Below are 27,755 nucleotides of genomic sequence, written 5' to 3' on the forward strand. Positions count from 1 at the left end.
AGAGAGCAATTCATGTGATGACTTTTTTTTGGAAACTAACTTGATCCACCCATTCCGAACATGAACTAACAGTTTAGGGAACAGCATGAAGAGTATTGCTTACTTTTAAAAACCTTACCACCATGAATAGTGGCATACCTCACATTCTTAACACTACTTTCCGATAAGAAATCTTACACAAAAAATGCACTGAAAGTAATTTGTTATGGAGAAAAATATGTCATGGCATCGACACCATTACATGTGGGCCTTCAGGTGACTGGTCTCCCTGACAAGGGTTTCTTTTCTTTTGACATTTTTAAATAAGAACGACACATTTACAGTCAAATCTCCCTACTATGCCACCCCGCTACTATGCCACTCTCGGTATTGTGCCACTTTTGCTCGGTCCCGACTATAAATTCAATGTAAAAAAAAAATTACTATGCCACCACAGACTCTCGCTACTATGCCACTTTTTTTGTGACTGTTAAAAGACACAAGTTGTGAAATTCTGCGCAGTGCTCGATTATTATACTCTATGGTAGTGTGGGACATTGCAGTTAGGTGGATGGAACATAGCACGCTCACAGGGAGGGTGGAGGCTGGCAATGTGGGGGGGTGATCGCTGGCCGGGTGACAGCCACGTGACAGAGGGAAGGTGTGAGGAGGTCGACTAGCGACAGGATGCAGGTGCGTGGATGTGGTTGGGAGGGGTGGAGGATGAAGAGGTGAGGGGGAGAATGAGAGGAGACAGCTAGCGAAGCCGACGATTCTTGAGAGCTTTGGACCAGACCTGGGCAAAGGCCTCCTGTCTCTGACCGGCCCGCCCGCCAGTATATATACTATACATATAGTATTGGGTAAAACTGAGTTAACTATATTGGTCCGGCCCTCTAAAACCATCCCAATTTCTCATGCGGCCCCTTGGGAAAATTAATTGCCCACCCCTGCTTTGGACTGACGGGTAACTTGAGCAAATAAAGCCGTTTTTACGAACCCTCTCTACTATGCCAATCTCGCTACTATGCCACTTTTGCTTGGTCCCAGTAGGTGGCATAGTAGGGAGATTTGACTGTATGTGGTTTGTATCAACAACTGCACAAAAAGTTCAGGATAGAGAAAATTTTTCTTTGAACCAATCAGCTTTTATTTTAAAAAACAAAGTCCAAGAGGTAATGACTTAGCATAGTAGTTGAAATCAGTGGCTGTTCATAACACAAAACTGCAAAAATAACAAATCCTTATATTTCAACTATTCAGAGAAACTTATCACTTTTCTCAGAAATGTACAGAAGGGGCATCATATAACACAGGCCACAATGAACTGTCCTTCTGACTTGACATAGCTGAAGAAGAAGTCTTGAAGTCCCAAGATGTTGCAGTGTCAGGAATTAGGAATTCTGTCCATGTCCCCTAGGCACTGTACTGTGTTGTCTTCTCATTCTAGTATTGCACTGGTGTCACAGTTCACAGTAAACAAAGTTTCATTTTTTTCTCCCCTTTTTTGAGACTATATTTTATCATATCTCTTCATTAGCATCTAACTTCACAAAATCCTTATAGCAGGTGCACATCATGAAAGCATTTTTATAACATTTCCTTGTGGAAAACTTTGATCAAGTAAAATAACAGCAACAGATGGTTTTAGAGTTGTTGTTTTTTTTTATTTTTCATGATGCATTAGCCAATATCTGGTTGTTCAAAACCATGAGAAGTGTATTCATAAAATTTGAATTTGCATTACAAAAGTGTCACAAAATGTCCATGTTATAATAGTGATGGAACAGATCTTCATTTTGTGTTAATACAGTGGAACCTCGGTTAGCGAACGCCTCGGATAGCGAATATTTCGGATAACGAACAAAAATTTCGTTAAAAGTTTGTCTCGGATAGTGAACAAAATTTCGGATAACGAACAGCCATCTGAACAACACGTGACCGACCAGCATGTAATCATTCGCGCTCGAGACACAGTTACGATCGGTTGTTCCTTATCTGTCGCATTCTTTTTATTTTTAGTGATTTTTGTGTTTTATTTTAATAAGATAATCCACAATCAGGGCTCCAAAGAAGATTAAGAGTAATAATAGTAGTGAGGTAATGACAAGGAAGCGGCCAACAAATGAATTGAAAAAGGAAATGATTTCAAAGTATGAAGGTGCCATGCGTCTGTCGGATATGTGATGTTGTATTGCCGAAGAGTTTTACAAAAAAAGCAGAAGGAACAGACACTGGACAAGTTTTTTTTCTTTAACCTCAAAGCTACAGAAAAGGGAAGTCACCTCCGATTTTATAATGTCACGTGTGCTCATGGAGGGGAAATCAGTAATTCCACCCCATCCTCCCCACACCTGCTTCCACCCACGTCGTGAAAACGGCAAGTTTCCTGATGTTTAAATGCTTTCGTTACTGTTTTTATGTTTATTTAACTCCATTTATATTGTATTATAACTGTTCTCATTAAAACAAATACCTATATAGCCTGTAACTTTCAAATATTAGCGAGTCAACAGGGGCTGGGAACCAATTAAAGCTATTTCCTTTATTTCTTACGGAAAAAAATGTTTCGGATAACAAACAGCTTTCCAGAACGGATTAAGTTCGTTAACCGAGGTTCCACTGTATGTCCTGAATACAAGAGTCCACACCAGCTTTGTATCCCCCCACCACAAATATTTCAATAACCTCTCACAGTTCTATCTGTTATTTGTAAACATATCTGATCAACTGTATATAATGTTATATTTTCTGAATGATGCATGGAAAAGTAAAAATATATTAATTTCTACTTTGCATTTATTTGTTATTTACTTTTCGAATCAAATTGTGACATCTGCTTAACACATGATGAGGTCTTGGAGCCTTTCATATGATTAATATTTATCAGTTCACATATGAGGTGTTAAAACAAATAAAAATGAAATGAGTGACTTACTCTGTTGAAGCCTGATGTATGTTTCTCATTTGAGACACTCAATCCATCTTTTGTGCACTATAACTTAATCAAGAGTATCTTTTTACTTTGCTTTTAATAAACTGTGACTCCTTGAGTGCCAAAGATGTGGTAAAGCTTTAGTGATTCCCATTTGCTAATAAGAGGACAGCACATGGATCCTTCTATCACCTTAATGCCTGCTCGTAGGCAGTCTTTCCTTGTAAAGTGAATAATGACTGATGTCTCATAAGGAATACAATATAGCTGTTTGGTTTTGAAAATGTTTCTTTTTCTCAGTGCAGCATTCGTATCTCTAGAGTGATTTTTACATGTAACTGTATTTGGTGTCTGTACATTAATAGGATTAATGCAATGGTCTTCAGGGACAATGAATCGGTCCTTTTAATCAATCGTTTGTAACAAATGTTGGTTTTTTTTGTTGTATAAACCGCAGCTGTACTCCAACATAGTTTGTGGTTGATGAAATGTATTATCTATCATGTTAGTGCACCTGCAATGAGACCCAGAAGCAAAGTATTGAAAATTGAGGGGTAGCAATAGTAAGACAGGATACACCCATGGTGCTGATAATTTTGGAATTAGGATGTCAATGTTCTGGAACCTGGGAAAGTGTGTGCCATGAAACTGCTCTAGAAATACAAACAGTGGTAGCCTGGCTTACCTGCTTGTGCACTAGGGTGTTACAAAAGCTGACACTCTGTGATAAAAAATTACCTGGTTGTCGATGGTAAGACACTTGTTAACAAGCTACGCTGTTGAAGAATGCCAAAGCCCCCATCAAGGGATAGACTGATAGATGAGACAGCATACCATGATGTACATAGCAACATACCATGGTTATTTCCTTTCAGTATTATGTCTCCCTGACATTAAATCATCCACAATAAGGCTATAAGGCACTTAGCCACATAAACACAAGAATATATGTTAACAATACAGCCACTTTTCTTCGCTTGAAATATGTGTGTATAGTTTTTGCACACGCACACACACCAACATGCATGCACACATACACATTATTACATACACACACTTTTGGTTTGCGGTCACTTTGGATTTCATTTTTCTCCTAAAATTAAGGCAATTTCAATTTAAACATTGTGATTTGTGCCCTATGCCAGTTTTCTGTTTATAAAGTCTTCTGAGGAAAAAAAAAGCTATCATAGTATTTAACAATTCAATACGTTTTTGCATTTTACAACAGGCAGTCTGCTCTCTCCCTCTATTGGATATGCCTGATTATAAAATCTAATCTTTGTCGGCATCTAATCCAATACAACATTTCTTGAAGCATTTGAAAACTAAAGCAAGCACATTTGGCAGCAGGTGAATCCTCCTAGTCAGTTTGGATTGTCTGCTTACAGGGATTTTTCTAAAAGTACATTTCAGAGATATTTTACATGTTCAGGTTAATAACTTTAATGCTATAAAAGACTGCCATTTGTCACTAAAACTATTACTAACCATATTCTTGGGGGCAAAACATGCAAATTGCCCAATGGAATCTTAGCACACACACCTAGCAAACAGCACAAGATTGGAGTACATAGCCCATTTTCCTTCACTTGAGTTGGATTCTGTGTCATGGAGTAATTAGAGGTACAAAATGCCTGCTTTACTATTTAGATATTCCACAAACTGTTGGGCACAAGCAAAGGTAACATTAACAATTATATATGTTTTCTCAATATCTGCATGTTAAATTTGTTTAGGGATGCAGTGCAATCTTTGTTTTAGGAGGTTGTACTTCAGAGAACCACAAGTAATGAGAAGCTTGGCCTCACGCTTTGCTATGGCTCACTTGAAGATGAAGTCACAGATATCTTCATTAGCGAGGTGAGTAGGCTAAAAATAAATCAGTCTTCTTATTTTAGCTGTCAGCCTGACCACATCAACTTAACATAAAGGTCCTTAACAAGTCAAAATCCAAAGGTTGTATTTATAACTCTAGGGAGAACTGTAATATAGTATTTATACACTTTAGGATAATACATAATTAATGTACACAATATTTGAAGAACTTTGTGTAAATGTATATGTAGGCAAGTTAATTGTTTTTAGACAATAGCAACATAATTTTTGTAGGCAATAGCAACATCAGTCTATTAATACAAATTCTCCCTTTTTGCTGTGAAGGCTGGCAATCATAATTTTATAAATTTTATCAGGTTTGATAACACCTCTATTGTACAGGTAGGCTGATATTTGTTGTTTTATATTGTTATATATTTCTTAAAAGCAAAAGACTTTTTATAATATTTGTAGAGCATTTTGTTATTATCTATTTCATCCTCAGATATATATAGATCAAATAAACATCTAATACAAATTTAAAGAAACAATTGTTTTATAGCTAGGTCACAAAAGAGTGAAACTTTACTATAATATTAGTGATACTTATGAAACAGCTTGAACATCAGGTGGTAATGACAATTTTCTACATTTTCATAATGATACAAGCATAGCTTCTTCAAAAGAATCTGTGCAGCTGATGTCATAGACATTTAATCACTGTACATGAATTTAGAAAATGTGTGGTGGCTTCAATTCTTTTTATTATTCTATGCAACCTCTAGTTTAAATGGTTAACATCAGCTCAGACTTTTTCAGCACACTGTGATTGGCTCATTTTTCTTGTCAGGTGTAAAACATAAAAAGCGCGTGCAAAGTACAACTAAGAGTGCATTCAAACTGAGACCTAATTATAGTATCTTTACAAAAGTGGTTTCCTTGAAATTGGTCAGAGGGCCATTATTTTCCTTCCATTTTATAGAATGCTGGTTTGATAAACATGTTTGTACAAATTTTTTGTTATTGTTTATAGTGTGCCATTTTATTGGTGGTGATGGCTCTCTGTATTTTTTAATTTTTTTTTATTCAAGTTGAAGATATTCTGGGATTTCCCCCATCTGTATAAAATAATAAATGCAAAATTTGTAAAGCACATGCACTCCTAAGGAGCATGCACTTAGTGCCTAAGAACAAGATTGAGGCATAGCATATGAGGGACAGGAAAACAAACGAATAGCATATGAACTAAGAAAGAATAAACAACAGTACTCATGATGAATAAAAACAAATACAGAAAAGGCAAAGAGGCAAATCACAAGAACTGAGAGTGTCATGATAAAGACGAACAGGGAAGGGTGTGAAAAAGGACTAGCATTATGGGAAAGGTTGCTAGGAATAATGTTTATGGAAGAGGTGCGTTTTCAGTGCAAAGGATTCAGTAGTAGGTAGGTAGCAGATATGGAAAGGGAGAGAGTTCCATTGTTTTGCTGCACAATAACTAAAAATCCTGTGGCCATATGTCGTTGTTCTGGTGACAGGAAGAGTAAGGAGACATCACCAGAGTGGAGCTGTGTAGCTGGGGCTTAAGGGAAGAGAAGATTAGATTTTAGATCTCTGCCTTCAGTATGACTCACTTAATTAGATTATTTCTATCCTGTGCTTATCTTCAGTTTTTGATCTAGGAGCATTTTTTTTCATCAAATTTGGTTTTTATCCTACCTCCTTGACCCATGTCAACTTTATTACAGTTACATTACAGCAAAACCTTTGTATTCAGTTTTCCTAACACACACTAAAATTAGGTCATTACAAACCATGACTTTTAACACTTATAAATTCAAGTTCACTTATTTAAATGTTGAAAATAAAGCTCTTAAAACCATCTATTACTTTTCTTTGTCGTTTTTACTTTGCCTTGTCATGCTTACTTTTTCCTCAAGTGTTCCACTTGTCTGAACATTTATAGGGGAACTATCCAGGTAAAAGCAATTGATCAATACATGTGTATTCTAGTAGATAAAGATGCTCACTTAAACTGCTTATCCCAGTCGGACAAAAATTAAAACAAACCCTAAATCATCCCTTTCACCTAGTTGATCAAGGGCAGTTCATTAATGTTACATTACTCCATGCCCCACTGTGCATTTTCCTGTGAACAATAGAACATGCCCAATTCCCACTCTCCCCAATAGAATCAACTGATCTATGTAGTACTTCCATTTTTCATTAAGAAAGATCTACTAAATTAGCTATAAAGCACATACAGTCAATCACAAGAATCTTGGTTTTTTTATAAACAGTTTTTTATTGACTTTAACAAAAGGTCATTAATGAAGCACAGTTGATGTGTGCTAGTAAACAAAGAGACAATGAATGCGAGCAGGCCATTTGACCTCTGCCACCATCATCGTACTATCTCATGTAAGATCACATCCTCCCAAAACCAAAAGTCAAATCGACCTAGGCCCAGACTATATACCTCAGCAGCATTTCCTTTTTAATGTTACCCAAGCGTCTGCATACACATTTAATGAAACCTCTAAAGTAAAGAATAAATAACAAGAAAGGCTTTTGAAAACCTGATTCAAGAGAAAGTCATTTCTGTGTGCTATTGTGAGATTTTGTTTTTCCTGTACTTAAGTTTAAAGAAATGTTTGATGCAGATATGCATAGTAACAAATATATACCTTATTTCCAGGTTGATCCTTCTAGTGTCGCAGGCAGAGATGGACGCATTAAAGAAGGGGATCAGATTCTGCAGGTGATTTTTTGTTGTTATGTACTTCCTCTTATGATGGTCTCACTTTGATTAAATTGAGATCAACTTAGTTGTAACTTGTTTGTAACTGTACAGAAGTGTAAGCAATGATTGATCATTTATTTACAAAAAAACCTCAGGTGCTCATATTTGTCAAACATGTATTTACCAGTAATAAGGATGATAAAAAAAATAGCTACATGTTTTGTAGCTTTTTCATGGCAGATAAATGGGATAGATGTACACAGCCGAAGTGAAGCCATATCTCTTTTCGCTAGCCAGGATCCAGACATTATGCTGCTTGTTGCCAGACCACAGCTTCAGGTGATTGTGTCTTGTTTTATATATATAAAAACATTGTTTACAAAGTGTAGTGAGTTGTATGTCTTGTATAGTTTCGTGTATGAATGGTGTCTTGTGTCTGATGTCTTGTGTGCATTATTTGTTCCACATCACTTGAAGCAAAAAATGACGTTATATATATATATAAGAGAAAAACAGTTGCTCTCAAAATGGACAAGTGAGCGGGAAGTTCTTTGAATTTGTGCCTCTTCGATTCAATTCACCCACATTCTCATCGTCATTTGCGGGGGCTCGTCGAGTGTTGTGTGTGTGTAATATATTGTGTGTATGCAAGGTAAGTATATGTTCATCGTATTACACAAAGCCAATAGGCTTAATTTTGCGCCAATATTATGTTGCTGGCCAGTTAACCTTGCTTATTTCATGTGTTTATGATGGTTTGTAGCAATTTTGCAAAACTATATTTCATCTTTAAACAATATTATATTTGCTTCATCTTTTCAACCTCTTTGATTTTTCTTCCACAAAATGAAAAGGCATTTTATCTGATGGTGGTTAGAGGTTCAGTTTTTTGTTTTATTTTTGTTTTTACAGGTGTTAGTACAGATGCCAAAAACACTACAATGTACACACTTGCATTTTGCTGTCATGATGATAGTCACTTGTATTACCAATGGTATAGAAATATTTGATATTCCTCTTCTGACACTGAGAATTTCATCTAATTGTAAACACATATGCATGATAAATCACCACGAGTTGGTGCAGCTTTTAGTGGTGTGGTGGCTTGCATGCCTTGTCGATCCGCAGAGTGTCGGCAGGAGCCTTGTGCTCCTGGCAGGTCTGACCAAGCCGAACAGGTCTGTTAGGGGAGAGGCTATTATTTATTACTGTGGAGTCAAGAATAAGTATTAGGCCCTTTCAGGACTGACAGAAGAATTAGTGGAATAACTCAAGAGCATTTGGAAGACAACCTGTACAGATGTTCTAGAGAAGAGGGAGAGAAAACACAAGGAATGGATGACCCCAGAGACCTGGGCAAAGATCGAAGCAAGATAGGGACTAAAACAGGAGCTCGAATCGAATAGTGTCAAGGTCAACAAGAGAAGGAAAATCTCAGAGCTGAATATTGGGAAGCCAACCACCAAGTGAAGAGGTCTGTCAGTGAGGACAAGAGGCGCTTCACTTTTGCTTCCCATTAGCCTTTTTGTGATCTTGTAAACTATGTTAATCTCTTGTCTTTTTGCAATTTCTTTTGCTCTTATTGCTAGATTTTCTACAAACTTTCTTTTATCCCTTAATCGTGCTTCTCTTCATATCCCTGTCTTTCTGGGAATATTATTTCACCAATTTTCTTTTGGACATGGAGACTGTGTTGAGCAACTGGTGCTTTATCTTTTTCTTCTGTTATTTTCCATGTTTCCAAGGATATCCAACTCTCTTTTTGCTGTTTTTCTATTGCTGATGTTCTCCTTAACTAGTTCTTTCATTGCTCGGTTAAAGTTAGAAATTATTATTTGTGTCATCTGTTAGGACACTGAACTTATTTTTAATGCTATGATAAATTTCTGCTGAACTGCTGCATCTTCAAGTTGATCCATGTCAAGCGCAGATGCTCTTGTTCTTCCACCTTAGCTTTTCTGAGCAAGTTTGCAGATAAGCAAGTTATGGTTACTACCCCCACCCTCTTTTGACGCTGACCCTGAGTTAAAACCATGCTGCATATTGTATTTGTTTGTTGCTGAACACAAAGGTCGAATAGTCCATGCATGTGTTTAAATGCCAAAAAGAAATGGTGCTGTTAGCTACTATTTTCTTTCTTTTAATGCTTTAGTAAGAAGAAACATTTGCACATTGTCGTCTGCAAATAACATCATTCACACCGATGGTAGCAGTTTTTTGATACATTTGGCCAGATCAAGACATGAAAAGTAGGTCCCTAATCAATATGAAACCAGTTTGTGGTCAATCTACTTTTAATTAAGACCGAACCTCTGACTGCCTGAACCATGTTCAGACGGAAAGATTGTCAGGTGAAGACATTTAAAGGTTCTTTGTGTCGTATTAAAGGGATGTGAAATAGTTAAATCATTAAAACAGTATTACATTACAGTTAAAAAAAAAAACCAAACTGGTTCAAATCACATTAACAAGGAAAGATTGAGGAGCCAACCATGAGTGCTCTATGATCAATCTTTTGCCTGGGTATAACTATTACAGATTGACTGTCAAGATGGTTGATGATGCAGTAAATGTGTTTAAAATTGCATTTTGATATTGTTTGAAATCTGTTGGTGTGAATTGAAAACTGCACCACTGTCAACAATGTCATCAGTGTATGCACTCATGTACATTCTACTTATTCAGTCTGTGAACTTCTGGATTCAAATGAGTCTCAAAGAAAGGAGAAAATTATTGGAAAAGGGTGTGTTGCTAACTGTTAGGTGGGAAAGACACCTTCATCAAACATAAAGGTCGATAAGTCTAAACAGTTTGTCACGGATATTTAAAATAAATGAAATCCTTGAGACTAAATATAATTGGGAGTGAAAACTAATGATTTTCCTAATGTGTTACTGGTGTTTGGAATAGATACTTTACTGTGCTCTTTTATGACAGATGGATGATGGCTTTATGGAGGAGTCTAATGTGGTTCTTGAAGACCTTCACATGGATCTGCTGGAAAAACATCACCGAGATAATATGCAATTCATGGCATCTATGCTTGCCAGGGTAGGTAAAGGAGTTTTTACAGTAAAACCTCTTTATTAAGAGCTTCCTGATTATGACCTCCTCTTAGTTACAACCCAAAATTTTTCGTGAGCGCTATATGAATGTTATCTCTCAGCCCGATTTACAACCAATAGTTTTTGCTCTATTACGATCTCTTTTGCAAATGTTACACCTTGAAACAAAACTAAGTACATTTTAAAATTGACTGTTTCTGGCCGGCCGTTTATCCTGTAGTAGATTTTCTGCAGAAATCAGGTAAAATAAGTACATTTTGAAAGAGACTGCTTGTCACCTGTCATTTCGACCCAAACCATATTGCTCCAGTCATAGCTACTTTATCATTCCAGCACCAAAAGTTGAATCAATTCAGACTCAAAAGACGAAGTGATGTCCCCAATGATAGAAGTAGCTATTATCAACAGAGCTACTATGTGTTGTTTGTACAAGTTCAGCTACCATCATCCTAAGCAAAAATAGTTGCTCTGCAATACACATTTAGAGAAAAAAAATAATACAATGGCACATTTTCTTTTAAATTTTTTGTTTGAAAAAAAAACCCTTTATCATCATTATTCTTCACTTTGGAGGTTCTTAATAAATGCATATGCAGATGTTCAGTTAATATGGATCGTGTTACTCCTTGGGCGTTCATCTAGCCTAGGGACCTGTTCAATTCAACTTATGGTGTTTCAATGATGTGATCTTACGTGGGTGATCTGGTTATGGTGGAGGTCAATATATACAAGGCGACCATTTGTGCTTTATTGCGACTTTTTACAGAAATCATTTTCAAAAATATAAATGCATTTTAAGAGAATCCCTTTGTCTGCCATGTGCATATGTATTGATTGCTCATAAAAGTTAGTTTCCGTTCAGTACAGTTTAGCAATGACAGAATAAGCATGACCAAGTGAAAGCAAAAATGACAAAAACTGTGTTATATGGTTTATAAGCACATTATTAGAACATTTAGGATTTTGTGGACTGAAAGCAGACTAGTTGATCTGCCTACTATGACCCCTCTTAGTTATGATCTGGTTTTCATGGATTTTAGAAAGTCTTATCAGGGAGGTTTTACTACAGCTGCAAATGAACTTTGGAAACACTTGAAACAGCATTCTTGAAGGAGATAATGTCATTACAGTTTTATAGTAATTGATACTGGGAACAGGCTTGGAGAAAATTTTGTACCCCTAAAGGATTTTTCTCTTTATTAGAAAGAAAGGTCTCGGTAACAATGTCTGTGGAAATGGTCATGTGTGTCCAGCACTCCTGCTCTTTGCATTTCTGACCACTATCTCATCTCCTCATCTACCTTCCTTCATTCCATGATTTGTTTTTATCTCTGTCTAAGGCAGCGGTTCTCAACCTGTGGGGCGACATGCTTACAAGGGGGACGCGAAGGTGGTCATTTTTTTAAAGTTTCTTATACCGGTATTAGTGAAATTAGCTTACATTGCTGGCTAAGAGGGGCGCACGGACGTACCTTTGTTCGTCAGGGGGGCGTCACAAGTAAAAGGTTGAGAACCGCTGGTCTAAGGTATAAAAAATAAGATAGGCATCAGTTTACAAACTGGTGGCCTCCAAACATTTGCATGACTAACAGCTAGTGAACTAAGTGAATAAGGAAACATAGTTTGGTCAGCTTTGAAGATTATCTCTATTGATGCCCACTCAAAAAAATTTGTTTTTGGAATGAGTTGGAACTTATTTTAACCTAAGTTCACACACCTTTCTCATTGTTTTAATGTGTAAAACATGGGTGTTTATTGTTTTGAAACAAAAGTTACAATTTCTTCAAAAAATGTAATTTTCTGTGAGGTTCTATTAATTTTGCAAACTTTAGAGGCAAAGTTGTGTAACTAATATGTTACTTAGATTGCCCTTAAACATAATTTAGCAGCATAAATGTAGCATGGTAAACACATCAATTACAGAATATAATCTATGAAAGAAGTACCCCGATAGCACATACAAGTGGGGCTTATATTGGCCTGACATGGCTGGTACTTTTCACCTCCAGTAAATTCCATTTAAATCAGTAGAAGATGCTCTTTTCAAGCACTCCAGGCTTTTCACACATTCCAACCGCTTTAATTGCTTCTCTTGGCGAACAGGGGATGGATGTGGATGAGTGGTATTTAGCGTCACCTTCTCAATCCCACTCCCCCTTGCCTTCCTCTTCTTCTTCTCCTCCCTCTGGTTCTGTGAAGCGCTCTGCATCTTTTACTCATGGATAAACTATGCCTACAATTCTTTCATTAGATCTGTCGAGGGATCCAAGCTAACTTTGAAGAACTCCAGTGCCTAGCATGCTGCTTCTCTCCTTATATTATAGCGCTACAAGAGACTCTTCTCCTACCTTCTACCTCTTTTTCCTTCAAAGGCTTTCGAGTTTTACCTCTGGACTCACAGACTGATGTCCCTTCAGGTGGGACTGCTCTTCTCATTTGCTCCCATCTTTTGTTTAGCCAGATAACATTTTCCACTCCTCTTCAGGCTGTTGCTGCCCAGGTTACCTAGGACAAGACTGTCACTATTTGCTGTGTCTATCTTCCTCCTGCTCTGAAATCCCGACAGACCTTGAGGGTCTTTTGACCCAACTTTCTGCTCCCGTCCTTTTTTGGGGGGACTTAAATGGGCACCACCCCTTGTGAGGCAGGGCCTCGACTGACACCAGAGGAGAGTTATTGGGATCATTTTTTATGGAAAGGGATTTCTGCCTTTTGAATGCTCTAATACCTTTTGTTGTCCATACAGTAGCACAGAGTCACCAGTCAATTTGTCAGTGATCAGCCCAGCATTGTTATTAGATTTTAATTGGGTTGTACATGATGACCTGCGCGGCAGCAATTACTTTCCTACAATTTTAAAATTTTTAACTTGTCTGGAGCAGGGTGATAATCTTTATAATGGCGGGTGGAATCTGACTAAGGCAGATTTGCCTGCATTTCAGACCCTCTGCTCCACCCACCTCCTCTGTAATTCTAGTTTTAATTTTGAAGTAAAAGACCTTGGCAATGATCCCACATTGCATCCGGCTATGCTTTTTACATCAATTTTAAATGAAATCGCCTTGGAGATGATTCCTGCACTAAGGCATCTTAAGAACCTCGCTGTCCCCTGGTTTACAGAGGAATGTAGGGTGGCCCAGCGTGTTTGGAAGAAGGCCCAGTGCCTTGCCTTCTGCTACCACACTCCTGAAAATGTGATAAGTTTTAAACGTAGTAGAGATCAGGCTCGTTATATTTGTAAACAGGCAAAAAACTTGCGTGGCAGAGGTTTGTGTCCTCATTGTCCTCTAGCACCACCGGTGTGGGCGGCCATGAGGAAGATTAAGGGAAGGTTTCAGGCTGGCTTGATGGGCCATCTACAGGTGGGAGATTCTGTTCTCACAGAGGCACAAGATATTGGTTATTCCTTGGCATCCACCATTGCTCACAACTCCTCTTCTCACTACTCTCCAGATTTCCAGTGCTTGAAATCTTCTGGCTGTGACTTTTCTTCCGATAACTCTGAAAAATACAATCTACCCTTCTCTCTCTCTGAATTGCAGCAGGCCCTTCAGAAGTGTGAGGACTCTGCATCTGGCCCAGACAACATTTCTTATCAACTGCTGACTAATCTTCCACAGGCCTCTCTCCTTCTCCTGCTAGACATCTTTAACTTTATTTGGGTGTCCAGCTGTCTCCCTCGTGGAGAGAGGCAGTCATGGTTTGCATCCCAAAACCTGGCAAGGATCCTTCTGATCCCATCTCTTACTGTACTATTGCTCTTACTAGTTTGTGCGAAACTCTAGAAGGATGGTGAATGCCCGGCTCACCTGGCGTCTAGATTAAATTTAGGACACACCTTTGCCACGCAATCGCACCTCTTACGAGGTGAGCTACCACCAGTTTGTCCATGGTGTAAAGGAAGTTTTAGTGTGGTACATGTATGATTGTTTGTCCTGAGCTCCAGAATAGCTGTTTTTTCTTTGTTCATATCCGTCCCATTATTTACATTTTTAAGGAGTCTTTACATTTTTAAGGAGGATAGGACTTTACTATTAGATTTAAGAAATTGTATGTCCTGATAACTGTTGTCTTTTGGTTTGTAGATGGCCTTTTTTGGGTTTCACCACTCCTTTTTACACTTAACCCACTCTTTTACATATTGTTTACTTGTGTTTACTTTTTAAAAAATGTTATTGTTGTGTCACTCGGGAGATTTTGTCCCTAAACTTTTAAAGTTACTATTACTTTTTGCTGCCATGATATAGCCCTAGTTGATAGCACGGCGTTAAATACAAACTTTTCAACATATTCAGTGGGTAGCTCATCTTCACCTGAAATTCTTATCAATTAATGGCAAGATTATGTTTCTAGATGATCTGTTACCTGTAGATACCATTTTGCACTGGCTCCTTCCCATCTTGCTATCAGGCCTGACGAGAGGGGGAGGGGGTCTGGTGTACCCGGGCCCGCGGCTGTCATGGGGTCAGTGGGGTCATGCCTTGGTCAGTGGATTTTTTTTCTTCTTCTCCTTTTCTTTTTCTTTTAAAGAAAGGTCTAAGGACAGAACACCCAAGCATTACACATGCAGAAGTTGAGTTTGAGTGTATGATATTGAGATTCGAATTGTAAACATACATTATATACTGGGGAAATAATTTACGATTACAAGTAAAAGGGGCCCGGAGAGGTCGTCTGTCCCGGGGCCCGGGCTGGCTCTCGGCGGCCCTGCTTGCTATAGCAAGTTGTCTTGTTAAACTACATCTGAAACTTGAAGTGATGATTCAGTACCTCTGTGGTGGCAACTGAAATGGCTGTCATGAATGTTGGGACTATTTGATGAAGGAAGGTATTTTCACATGTATCACATTTTCTGGTTTGTGTGAGTGCTTCATTTACTTGTGTTTAAAAATATTCATGTTGCACCAGCTCTCTCATTCTTTCATGTTCCCACATTTCCACATGATAATCCATTGTCAGGGTTGGTTTTTTTGGGGGGTAGACACAGACAGGGATAATGGTGCTTGATTTTACCAGTTGTTCAGTGGTTGCCCATTTACTGCTACTCTTGCCAGATGACACTTTGATACTCTGCTGTTTCTGGCACTGGTCCTCGGTACCTCTCCATACTCACGCCCATCTGTATGCCTACACAACTTTATACTTATGCCACTTGAGAGAATATCATAATAACTCACACCCCTAAGGAGTATGCTCTTAGTGCTTAAGAACAAGAACGAAACATGGACAGCATACGAGGGACAGGAAAACAAATAGCATATAAACTATAAAAGAATCAACAATAAAATCAAATACAGAAAACACAAAGAGGAACCAAATAACAAGAACAAGAGCTGAGATTAACATCATATTGCAAAAGGAAGGGTGTGAAAAAGCACTAGCATTATGGGAAAGGTTGTTAGGAACTTTTTAATGCAAAATTATTTTCAAATGAGTAGATTTGTTTCACATTAGCAAAATAGGTGAGAGCAGGAAATTTCCAGGGACAAAGACTGTATAAATGCTGTATGTCACCCAAGGGTACAGGTGGTCAGTTTCTGTTATTTCATATACAGTAGCACAATCTGTTACAGGAAAATATCTTTATTCATTGATGAACAGATTCACAATAAATTGCTTGGATACTTGGATCAGCTAAACATTGATAACAGTTCTTTATTTATTAGAGTAGTTCATTGTTGTGCAACACTTATTGTCTTCAAATAGACTCTGCAGAATTTTGTGTAGTAATTCTGTTTGTGATTTCATTTGTAGTCTGTGTGGACTGGCATGGTGGCAGAACAAGACTTGCCTTTCTCTCATAATATCAATCAACATCAATCAACTTCCTCTTTCAGTTGGGAAGTCGTATGATATATATTTTTTTCCATCTTCTAACGATTCTCGATACTAATTTTGCTTGAAACTTCCCTCACACACACACCCTCATTCCAAAGTTAACAAAAACATTTAAAACAACAGAAACATAAGAGGGTTCAGTTAAGCATCATGTTTGAACTTGCCAATAAAATTAAATATCACTAAAATCAATCATCATTGTCAAGGTGCTAGAAAAGGATTAAACTGTGTAGCACATTCAATTTTGGTTTGTGAGGTGTAGGAAAATTGCTCTTTGCATCCAAAAAGCATATAGATGGCCTAAAGAGATACAGAAAAATTCTGTGTTCAAGCCATAACTAGACCTCAAAGTTAATTAATTGCAGTTTTAGGTGTTTATGTGGTAACACTTTTATCTCAGTATTGTGCAAGAGGTTTAGTTTTCACCGAATGTGTATTTTATTCAAAGGGGAAGGCAGGGAACCCACAACTAAAGGGAGAAATTTTTTTTAATTGATAACCATGCAAGAAACAACAGGAAAATTTGTTCATTCTGACCAAATGAAGTTCCTTGAACAAGAATTTATTTTCATTTGGAAAAATAAAGTGCCCAGTGGAAAGAAATAAAGAGCACTTTGTTGTTCATTTGCATTCTTATAGTGCCTGCTAGTCTCCCATTACAAATTCAATGTAAAAGAATGGCGTGTAGCAATGTTGTTTTATTATATCTGTCCAGCTAACTTATTAGGTCTAGGAAAGTTCTCACGCGTTATTGCTTCTTGCATCTTATATTACTGAAAGCCAGTTAAACACTGAAAATCTCATCTAAGATTAATGCCTTACATTTATTCACATTTCATATATTCACAACATCTCTCTGTATTCCTGTCCATCTAGTACAGGGGTGGGCAATTAATTTTCCCAAGGGGCCGCATGAGAAACTGGGATGGTTCTAGAGGGCCGGACTAATATAGTTAACTCAGTTTTACCCAATACTGTATACATAGTATATACACTGGCGGGCAGGCCAGCGGGCGGGCCGGTCAGAGACAGAAGGCGGGCCGGATCCGGCCCGCGGGCCGGCGTTTGCCCAGGTCTGATCTAGTATCAGGTACGTTCTCCGCAGAAACGCTTCTTTTTGACTTCCGACTCTAGCAGTTTGCTGACAGTAGACCATCGGAAGTTGTTTACAGGCCTGCTGTGCCCCCCTGCCAGTTGCCAGCACTCTCCTGTGCTAGACTCTTATCGGTTATGATTTGGCACAGGTGGCTCAGATCTTTGCCCGGATTGCTGACGCTGAGTTCTTGCGGTAGCAGGTAACAAACTCAATTACTTCCCTTTCCTTCCCTCTCCCCGTGATTAGACGGAGATGTGTTCGCAATATGGAGTCCGCGCATGTCTGTGAAATATTTGGGATGGGTTGTCACGAATACCTCCAGAAATACGCTCGCCCCTGAAAATAGATTGCATCGTCTGCAAGAATGTAAAAATATATGGAACTAGCTTTTTCGTCAATTTTAGTTACTAAAGAAGCCAAGAAAATAAAAATAAATTGTACATTTCTGTGATAAAGAACATTTTAAACCTTAATGTGGCATTTAGAAGGTAGCGATGTTAAAAGTATTGATTATTGTTAGAAATAAATAAATTGACAGACAAAAACTTTGATTCTGTTTGACGAATAAATTTGAATCATACGATTTATTTGATATGCTTTGTGGTTTCCTTACGGTATTGCTATTCCCCAAACCGATCCATTGGCTGTATTGGTGTGAGAATAATAGTAAAATAGTGTTAGAGTTGATTTGAAGGGTGTGGGAGAGTGTTGACACATTATAAAACGTGAGTTTTGTCAAGGTTTTAATCGTTGCATGCCTCTTCTTTTTTTTTTTTACAAAATGTGTCAATCTTTCTTGTGCGCATTGAGTCTGAGTAATGCAAACTGCATTATGTGTAAACTTTACCAGGGACTACTGTAAATAAATATTTTCACCAAATTCTATTTTCTCAATAGGTAATCCTCGGGCTTTGCCGTAACTGGTTAATACATGTGTTCTTTCGGGAGGAATATCACTTTAATAGTGTGTGTGTTTGAAAAAGAGAGAACGAGGGGGGAGTAAAAGTGATTCACTGCATTCAGTCATCTAGCTGATCCCAGATCGCGATGTCAAGATTTTTGTTAGAGACGACTGTGTGCTATTTCTTCTCACTTTTTAGATGAACAAGTTCATAGGCAAATCTGAGAACCACGCGGAGTGTAATCAGTGAGAACTACTATTGTTTAGGATTAGGCCTGGGCTGTCTCTGTAGTGCTTAATTAAAATGACTAGTGACACAGACTTCAGGTTTGTACGTGGATACGCTTACGTTGTTAAGACTGCAGCCTAACCTGCTTGAAAAGAGTGGCTGCCTTGTTTTACACCATCCTTTTTTAAGTTAAGCAAACATTCACGTCTAACTGAACTAATTTCACCTTTAGAGGAACTTGATAACATTTATGATCTGAAGCACCTCTGAAGATGAAAAGTTTTATTTATATACTGGGTGGACGGTGCGATATTTTTCTCCTGATGATTATAATAAATGTATGATTTATAGCGCATGATCACCTTCATGAAGTAGCATGCTCGTGACGCTTAAGACAAGAACGAAATATGGACAGTAGAAAAAGGATGGAAGGATAGCAGTACTGATAACTGAAGACAAATATAGAAGATGCGGTGAAGACTCGGATAACAGGCAGTAAAGATTAAGGATTTAAGAAAAATATGGCAAGAGCTTGCAAAGAAATCAAAACAGCACAGATTGCACTGAAAAAAATCTGCAAAAAATAAGGAGTGTCATGGTCCCGTTTCATGCAGTGACATTCTGTACTTTCTGCTGAATAAGGTGTACGGGATCGAAGCCTGCAAACAAGGAGTTACAGTAATGGAACCTAGATAGAACAAACGCACAGCCACGAGTTTTGGCAGCTCGTGTTGAATGTGGCGGATGGCGCTGTTCTTTTTTATTTGTATATACAGACTGGCAGACAGCTTTAACCTCTCTATCAAGTGTCATGCCAGAGGAAGCAATAAATCCAAGATTTCTGACATGACGTACAGGTGATGTTGGTGTTGCGAACTTTAACGTACCTGGGCAGGCTGACGAGCGATGATTGAATTCTTTTTCTTGGTCATAAGCGGGCTTCTGTTTTATCATCGTCAAATTCTAGTTTGTTTTCTGCTGAAATCTGCTTAGCTGAAAGGAAATTCAAAGTTAGTAAATCTATTAAAATTATTGCTTTTGAGGATATCGTGGGCATCTTGACAGGGGAATCGGGAGTACCACTGGCATTTTTGCAATTGCATATGATGATGATGATGATGATGATGATGTAGTTTTATAACGCGCTAGTATCCGCATCACAAAGATGCGCTCAATGCGCGGTGATCCCAGCAGCCACCAAACTGCAGGTCAAATGATAACTTCAAATAAGTTTAAACAAGTGAGTCTTAAGATTTTTCTTGAAAGATGCAATACTATCAGACTCCTTGGTCGAGAGGGGAAGCGAGTTCCACAAAAGCGGGGCTACATTGGAGAAGGATCTAAAACCCGCAGTCTTCTTGTTAGTATTCCCTGACTGAACGGTCGGTCGTTCAAGTCTGAAGTGGGCTGCTGAACGAAGGTTCCGCTGAGGTTGGTAACGGCGAATGAGATCTTGTAGATAGACAGGCGCAAGGTCGTGAAGACAGCCATATAATTGACTGAGATCTAGTTAAACATCATAAATATATAAAGTAGAAGAATGAGAACTGCGATTCACATTATGATCCGATTTTAGAGCCTGCTTAAGACTACTGACTACCTTATGCAAATTGTAACGGTCGTTTTTTGTACATGTGCTGTACATAGGTGCTTTGTTTTTAGTTTAATAGGTCATTTGGTACGAAGTCGAACAAGCTAATGTATCTCACTTCACTGTGAGATTCCATAAATGATGCAGAATGTATTATTATTATTGGCAGACACATTTTGACGAAGAAGGCGGTACTACGGACACAGCTACCACTGAGAATTCCTCTCACAAGCATGAGAAGGACAGCGGTGTGGGACGCACTGATGAAAGCACGAGAAACGACGAGAGCTCTGAGCAGGTTGGTGGTGTACATTCTTTCAGTCCTCTTCCACAGTATGCTGGTTCAACAACGTCGAGACATTAGTTTAAACAAAAACAAAACCCCATAATTATTAGGTTACTACACTTATGGTCAGGTACTTTTGTAAAGGTGCTTTCTGTCGTCAAAGGAAGGCACATTTTACGTCTTACATAATGAAAGATGATAACTATAAAAGTAAATTTTATAATGAAAAATAATTTTTGCACAAGGTTGTTTTTGCCTTAAATCCTGAGTTTCATTTTTTTATATCCAATGCGAAAAAATTTCCGAAAATGGGAAATATGTCAACTAATTAAGCATTACTACTGGGGTGATATTCATGTATTTCTGCAGTTCCACTTGTCAGCTCTTTGTTTTCATATATTCATTTTGTTCATGTTTGCTACAGTGTCTTACTTTGCTGGCAGTTTTCATTCTTTTGTTACATGGCTACATCTCGGATCGTTTGTAGTCTGTCTTACACAAGTATTGATCTTGCACTTGGAGATATGCACTTTACGAATTCAACTGTTATTATTTCTAATTTCTAATACCCATTGGTAACATTGCTTGAACTTGCGTGGGGAACTAGCTGGTTAAGAAAACGCGATAGGCAAACTAACCCTGATTCATGAGTCGCTGAGTAGGTAAAGTTCTCTGACCAACCGGCATAACTGCAATCCCTCATTGTGCATGCATAATTCAAAGCGTGAGGCAAAAAAAAAAAAAAAAAAAACAAGCAAAACAAACCTACAACTAAAACAAGAAACATTGAACAAAAGCGAAAAAGCAAGAAAGAAAATGCGGGAAGTCATTCTTGTCAAATGGTGTGCCTGAAGCAATTTGTGATCAGTGATAAAAATATTTATTTTCATTCAAAAACAAAATGACCGATAAGGGGAAAAAAGGGCACGATGTTGATTGTGATATTTGGTTTCGTGTTTTATGGCGTTTGCTACCTATATTTTAATGAATTTGTGTAATAAGTAATTGTGGTAATGTGATGCAAGATTTCAAGGCTTTATTTACAATAAAATGATTAATAAAAATTGTATTAACCTCGACGATTTTAAAAGAAACCGCATTATATCAACCATCTATTTCTAGGCGATAACACTCGGCGAATATCGTGTCGCATTCTTTGTAAGCATACATCTGTGGGTAAATACCTCAGTGTCTGAATATACTTTTTCTGACAAATACATAAAAATATCCAGGATTGGCTACTTAAAAGCAGCCCGCCTCCTACAATACGCTGGGACCAGGCGAGCTGATAATAGTAATAACGACAGATTGAATCCCTAGATGTCAAGCTATGACATTTATTATATGATAATTTTATTGTAAGATCTGTAAATGATTAAGACAAGTGCAAATTATTTTAAAGTGACGCTGACGTCGACTTTCTTAAGATTTTCAGCACGCAGCACCATGGCAGGAAAAGACCTTCCATCTAAGCATTTATTGTAAATCGCACATCGCCATTTACAACAGCTGTAATGCTATGTTGCCATTTTCCTCATCTAACTAATAGCCTACTAAAGCGTTTGAGTCTCGTTTTGGCACAGAACTAGAGTTAATACCTCGTTACTTCTTTTTAGCCTTTTTTTTTATCAGCATGAAATGTGTATCCGCTAACAGTATATAGAATTGCCGCTTTTGAATGCAGCATTCTTTCCCTTGAACAATTTGTATAGAGAAAATAACTATATTAAAAATTCCCGTAATAACCGCTCTAGAATATCAGCAAACCTTCTTGCCCTTCAGTACACCACGCCACACAAAGCAATATACCTGCATGCCATAGCCATTTAAATGATACACATAACATGCTGTATGAAAACTTTATACTTCTGAGCGCCAAGCTCTTTTTGATCGCAGTAAGATTTTGGGCTTGTAAATATTCTCGAAATATGCTATTTTTTCTATTTTAGTAATTATATTTTGTGTGTGTATTTTGATCGTGAATGTTTATTACATAATCTCAGTACTATTCTTGATAGGTAATTAAGTTATTTAAGTATTGACTTGCCTCGAATAATGTTTTTAAAATGATCGGATATTTAATAAATAATTTCTTGTAACCTTCTTACGTGGGCAGTTTGAAGTAGATTTAATGTTACCTTTTTTCTGAAGACCATTTCACCGCTCGTTTGCTTGAACTTTATTTATGTGTTCTTTGCGTTTTCAGGAAATATACGACGCGGACAGCCTTCCGCCATCACTATCAAAATTGAGGAGCATCAGTATGGGAATAGGTAGGATGACTGGCCCAGGCTCCTACCACCATAGTGTCGAGTCCATCGCTTCAAATGACCCAGATAGTGGAGATGCGTATACGCCCGAGATACCAGTGGAAGAGTGCGACAAGTTTCGCCACTTGTTGGAGTATCGCTGCCCTCCAGCTCATTCCAGCCTCCAGGATTCTGGACTACGCCGAAAAGATTCCGAGAGCAGCCTTGAGCGCGAATTAGCCCAACTGAACAGAGAAATGGAAGCAATACAAGTGGAGTGTCAAGAAATCGTTGAAGCCCACCTTAAAGAGCAACAACGACTCGTCCACCAGAATGTAGTGTGCAAGGATGGACATAGTGGCGCACTCAAACAGGAAGACACACAGCGTAGTCCCCGCGTTGTTCCACGAATGGGCACGCGGTTAGACTGCATTAAACATATGCAGGCGCTCGAACAGTTTGATTTATGGGCCCAGCAGCGACGGTTGGCTTTAGCCACTATCTCGCCTGTTCATAATCTACCTGTTACTGTCCCCAGTACCGTTCCCTCCAACAGCCGCGTAGAACGCGATAAAGATGCATCGACAACGAGTGCATACAATACGGGAGAGAGCTGCCGCAGTACACCCCTAACCTTAGAGCTTAGCGTAGCAAGCGATGAGAGCGAGAGAGGCTTCAAGAACTCTATGCTGTGTCTGACGCCCACCCCTGTGCTTGCATCATCTTCGGACACGGAAAAACAAACACAGACCCCAACTGGAAAGTCACGGAGTGGCGGAGTCAGAAGTAGGGAAGTAACTAGTGAAGATGCAGGTAGGGATTTGCAAGTAGGAGGTCAGAGCTTAGTGGAGAATTTACGTGCGGGTTTGTCGTCGCAGGCTCGCATGGGCGAATCGCTGCAGGACCTATATATGCGTTCGGCTGATATCATGTACACTAACCATGCAAACTTGCAACATACCATCGCTGTTCAACAAAAACTGTTTCAGCAGCAGCTAGAACAGCAAAAACGCTTAAGATTAGGAAAATATTCACCATCTTCATTTCCTTCCAGTCCCCAACTCCAACCCTGTGCAAATGTTTTGACAGAGGATGGCAAGCAACAAACTCCGAACACTGCAGCCTCTGAGAGCGGGGGACAGATGGAGTGGGTGGTCAAACGCAGGCCAGATGGAACGCGATACATTACAAGGCGACCCGTTCGAAGCAAAATATTGAAAGAGCGTGCAAAGAAGATAATGGAAGAACGCAGTGGCATGACGACTGACGACGATGCCATGAGCGAGTTGAAGACCGGCCGCTACTGGTCTAAAGAAGAACGAAAGCGGCATTTGGAAAAGGCAAAAGACTACAAACGGCGGAAGGAAGTGATGATGAAAGCTCGCATGGAGACACTGAAAGAGACTGAGGAAAAAAAGGAGATGAACATTGTTGAGCTGAGTCACAGAAAAATGAATAAACACAAAGGAAAGAAAGTCTTGGATAATTTTGTAACCATGCAGGAGATGTTGGCTCACGGCAGTCGCGTGCCAGAAGGAAAGACTTACAACCCATTGCTATCAGTAACAACAGTATGATTTTTGTGTGTAATTATGTCTTCTATACAGACTGGTGGACTAGCCTCCAATGTCTTGTCTCCTATGAGTTGGCCGTGTCGTTGACTTTGTCGCCTCGTAAAGACAGATTGACTGTGAGCATCGTAGCCAAGTGGTAGCTGTTGTCAGGGCAATTTAAGTTAGGTTTTGCTGTATTTATGATGCTGAAGCTGACTCAGATCATTATCAGACATATCTGCGTGTTTATCCCTATTGTGTCTGTGACAATAGTGGCGTTCAGATAATCAGTGCTTTCTGCTTTTGCCTAGTCGCAGTAGGAGCGCGGTACGTGTTACGTTACAGCACACCATGCGTCAGTAATGAGATGATGAATGTTGTTAACGAGGCTCTTGTTCAGGTCTTACAACCTGACATTCTGGTCCGATGACTTCCAGTGTTTCATAAACATTTTTGCAAATAGCATTATGTCGACACGACTGTTGACCTTTGCTGCTTTCATTTTCAAGACCAAATGACAGCTGAGATGTATTTTCAGCTAGTCGTGTATTTATCAGATGTGCGCACGATTTCTACCTGTACTCAAACCATTAGAGCTTAGTAATGAACACAGACTGTTCACCACAAGTGCTACGGAGTTTCAAACCTGCCGATAACTTAGACAGAAACGAACTCGTGCGCGTGCACAGTTAAGCTGCATCCTTTGAATGAAAGGAACTGTTCATGCAGTTAAAAGTGCGTGCATTTTGTGATTGTACACAATGTGTCAGAGCCTGTTATACCAAAGACACTGTCTTTTCAGACCCTGCGCAAGCACGTAACTGCGCATGCATATACCTCGTTTATTTTTAATGCTTCGTTTCCTGTCAGCGGATACCCTGACCATCACTTTGCCAACTGCCATCCTTTTTGAAATATACTACTGTAGACGATGATGATGAAAGTGAGGGGGATAAAAGTAGCCACGTACCAAAAACAAATTTATGTGGTTGTCTTCAGTAAGCATTCGATAGTAAACAGCTTAGTTGTCTATTATCTTTCCTTCGTCGCTTGATAATTTTTGCTAACAGCATTGTTTCCGTCTCTTCGTAAACAAGCATCTGTCCAATTGCCTCTGTCTCGATCATTTTTTCTCTATCGTGGACTTCTGCTGGATCCAGTTGTTGATTATTGTGTACGTATACCTTTTCACGTCGGACTTCAGGGCAGATTAGGAAGCTTTCTTTTAGTGATTACTTGGAAATAAGCATTCGTCAACACAATCTTCATACTTATTTTCTTTTTAAAGTGTCCGGCTGTAATTAAAACAAGCTAGACTTATTTTGCAAAAAAACAACAAACAAACAAAAACTGTCCATTTTCGACAACCGATGGGTTCTTTTTCAGTGTTTGCGTGCGAACAACTGTGAAACCTTTTCTGAGATTGCCACCAGATAAGCATACACCCCGCTTGTTGACACCAGTTTCTAAATAATTGCAAGGTTCTAAACTTGCTGCAGTGTGTGAAGACTGCTTATTCCCAATTATGGAAAGTCAGTTCATTTTCTTGTCTCTCAAGTCATCACATTCTTTTAAAGAGGATCAGGCCTATTTTTCCATCGTACCATGTTTAAGTATATCCCTTTTTGTTGTTATTCGGTGGGTTAACTGTCACTCTTGTTTGTATACTGTTCAAGTATCTGCAGCATGTGAAAAAACACGTGTACTAATGATTTTTTTTTTAAATAAAAATGATTCTTACAGATTAAGCTTTCCCAGGTGAGACACTATTTTTGGGAGCAAAGTTTGATCAGTATGTGAAGTATATTTCCAACTGCAGTTTTTTTTAATCTGTTGAAGCTTATCTGAGTCCTGTCCATTTAGCAATACGCATTAAAAAGCATATCTTGAAGTACTTGGTAGCGTTCATTTTACAGCGAATCTGACATCAGAAGATTGCCTTAATGTAACCTACCCTCTGTTTCTGTTCGTCTTTTTTCAATTTATCGTAGCGCGCAGTATCTTATAAATGCCTGCGGTATATTACATATCTTTCTGGTGCCTACATGTGTCATGACGTAGCCGGACTGTGTGCTGTTTGCCCATCAAACCAGTGCTTAGCAGCTAAGTGCATGACCAATATACACAACATCAACATCTCGTTGCGCAGTGCTGTTCATTTTGCCGAAGTCATGAACTACTGTGTTAGAAGTGTTGTCGCGGAAACAAATTGTGCAATATTTTCCTTTTTCTTTTACATTTATGAAATAAGGAATGTAATGGCGTACAAAAAAGGTCGGAGTCCTGCGGTTTCCGAGAGTAACCTGCTTGTAATTTAACAGGTCAATAAAAATGTGCTGTCAAAATGTGTGCCAGTTTCGCTGCTAGCGTGTATGCACGACTTCATTTGGGAAACTCCCCACCCCCACATCTCACCCCTCCTTTTTTCTTTTACTTAGATACACGAAACGAGGCCGCGCGCTTTTCCAGACGTAAGGTTTTCACTCGAAGAAATCCTTATACACAGACGATACTATCCAAAGATTTTTAGGGTAGCAAATTATACTTTACTTTTCTGGCGAAGAAGTCAAGATTTTTTTTTGTTTCGTTCGTCGTTTCTCTAGATTTAAATGTTACATTCTACATCGTGATTGGTTACTTTGGTTGATGGGGATTTAGAATAAAATTAATTGAATACGTACTTGCAGTAATTTATTGATCGAACATCTTTTGAATGTTGGTATTTGGTCTGCATCAGCTGTAGCTATTTTCACTTAATTTTGAATGTAACCAAGATCTTGATTGATAAAATGAAGTTCATGAACGAAAAAAATATATAAATGAATTAGTGAATGACTGAATCCTAAAAAATACGCTTTCCTGGTAAATGTATAAAAAGAAATATAATGGAAAAAGTAAGGCAAGACATACATGAATTTCATCATCTGAGAAGAATTTTGCTTGCAAACCAGTTTCATTTCAAGACAAGGAACTCAAACAACCCAGCTCCCGAATAATTCTTTAAAAAAAAAAAAACGGTTCTATGAACCGTCGGTGCATTTTGATACTGCCAGAAACGCGTGGGATCGCAACTTCCTGACACATTCAATGCATCTTACATACACCAAACAACTGTCGCTTGAGAGAATGACCAGCACTTTGCAAGAACTGGACAGCTTTGTGAATTCGCCCCCAACCCGTTGACGGTACTGCCGGTTTTGTAATCTGCTCAGCCTCGCCGTCTACACTGACAGCTGCTGGGACGTAACTGACTGTGACCATGCAATAGCTAATGTCATCCGTCCGCAGCAAATCACCATTGACAGTCAGTGCTAGTATCTCGAGTTATAGACTGTCACCCGCTTCAACAACGCTGTCAGCTGCCCCTCGCGATTTGTGACTACCATTGTCATTTGTCCCAAGCAGTTCATTGCTGGCACCTAGCACATAATTACTACATAATTAATGGTAAGTACAACTTGCTTCTAATAAGAAT

At 38.7% G+C, this 27,755-nt stretch overlaps 1 protein-coding gene across 2 annotated transcripts in view; it reads left to right on the plus strand.

Annotated features, from left to right (window-relative positions):
* The window catches only part of LOC112571788 (E3 ubiquitin-protein ligase PDZRN3-B-like), a 59,234-nt gene extending 32,274 nt beyond the window's left edge, over positions 1–26,960 (plus strand). For both annotated transcript variants that reach the window (XM_025251074.1, XM_025251075.1), the window contains exons 4-9: positions 4,676–4,774; positions 7,428–7,490; positions 7,713–7,811; positions 10,410–10,523; positions 20,362–20,490; positions 22,685–26,960. In XM_025251074.1, coding sequence (XP_025106859.1) covers positions 4,676–4,774; positions 7,428–7,490; positions 7,713–7,811; positions 10,410–10,523; positions 20,362–20,490; positions 22,685–24,304 — 2,124 coding nt within the window. In that variant the 3' untranslated portion in view covers positions 24,305–26,960. The remainder of the gene's footprint in view (positions 1–4,675; positions 4,775–7,427; positions 7,491–7,712; positions 7,812–10,409; positions 10,524–20,361; positions 20,491–22,684) is intronic.
* The last annotated feature ends 795 nt before the right edge of the window (positions 26,961–27,755 follow it).

This window comes from Pomacea canaliculata, linkage group LG9, assembly GCF_003073045.1.
Source record: "Pomacea canaliculata isolate SZHN2017 linkage group LG9, ASM307304v1, whole genome shotgun sequence".
NCBI lineage: Eukaryota > Metazoa > Mollusca > Gastropoda > Architaenioglossa > Ampullariidae > Pomacea > Pomacea canaliculata.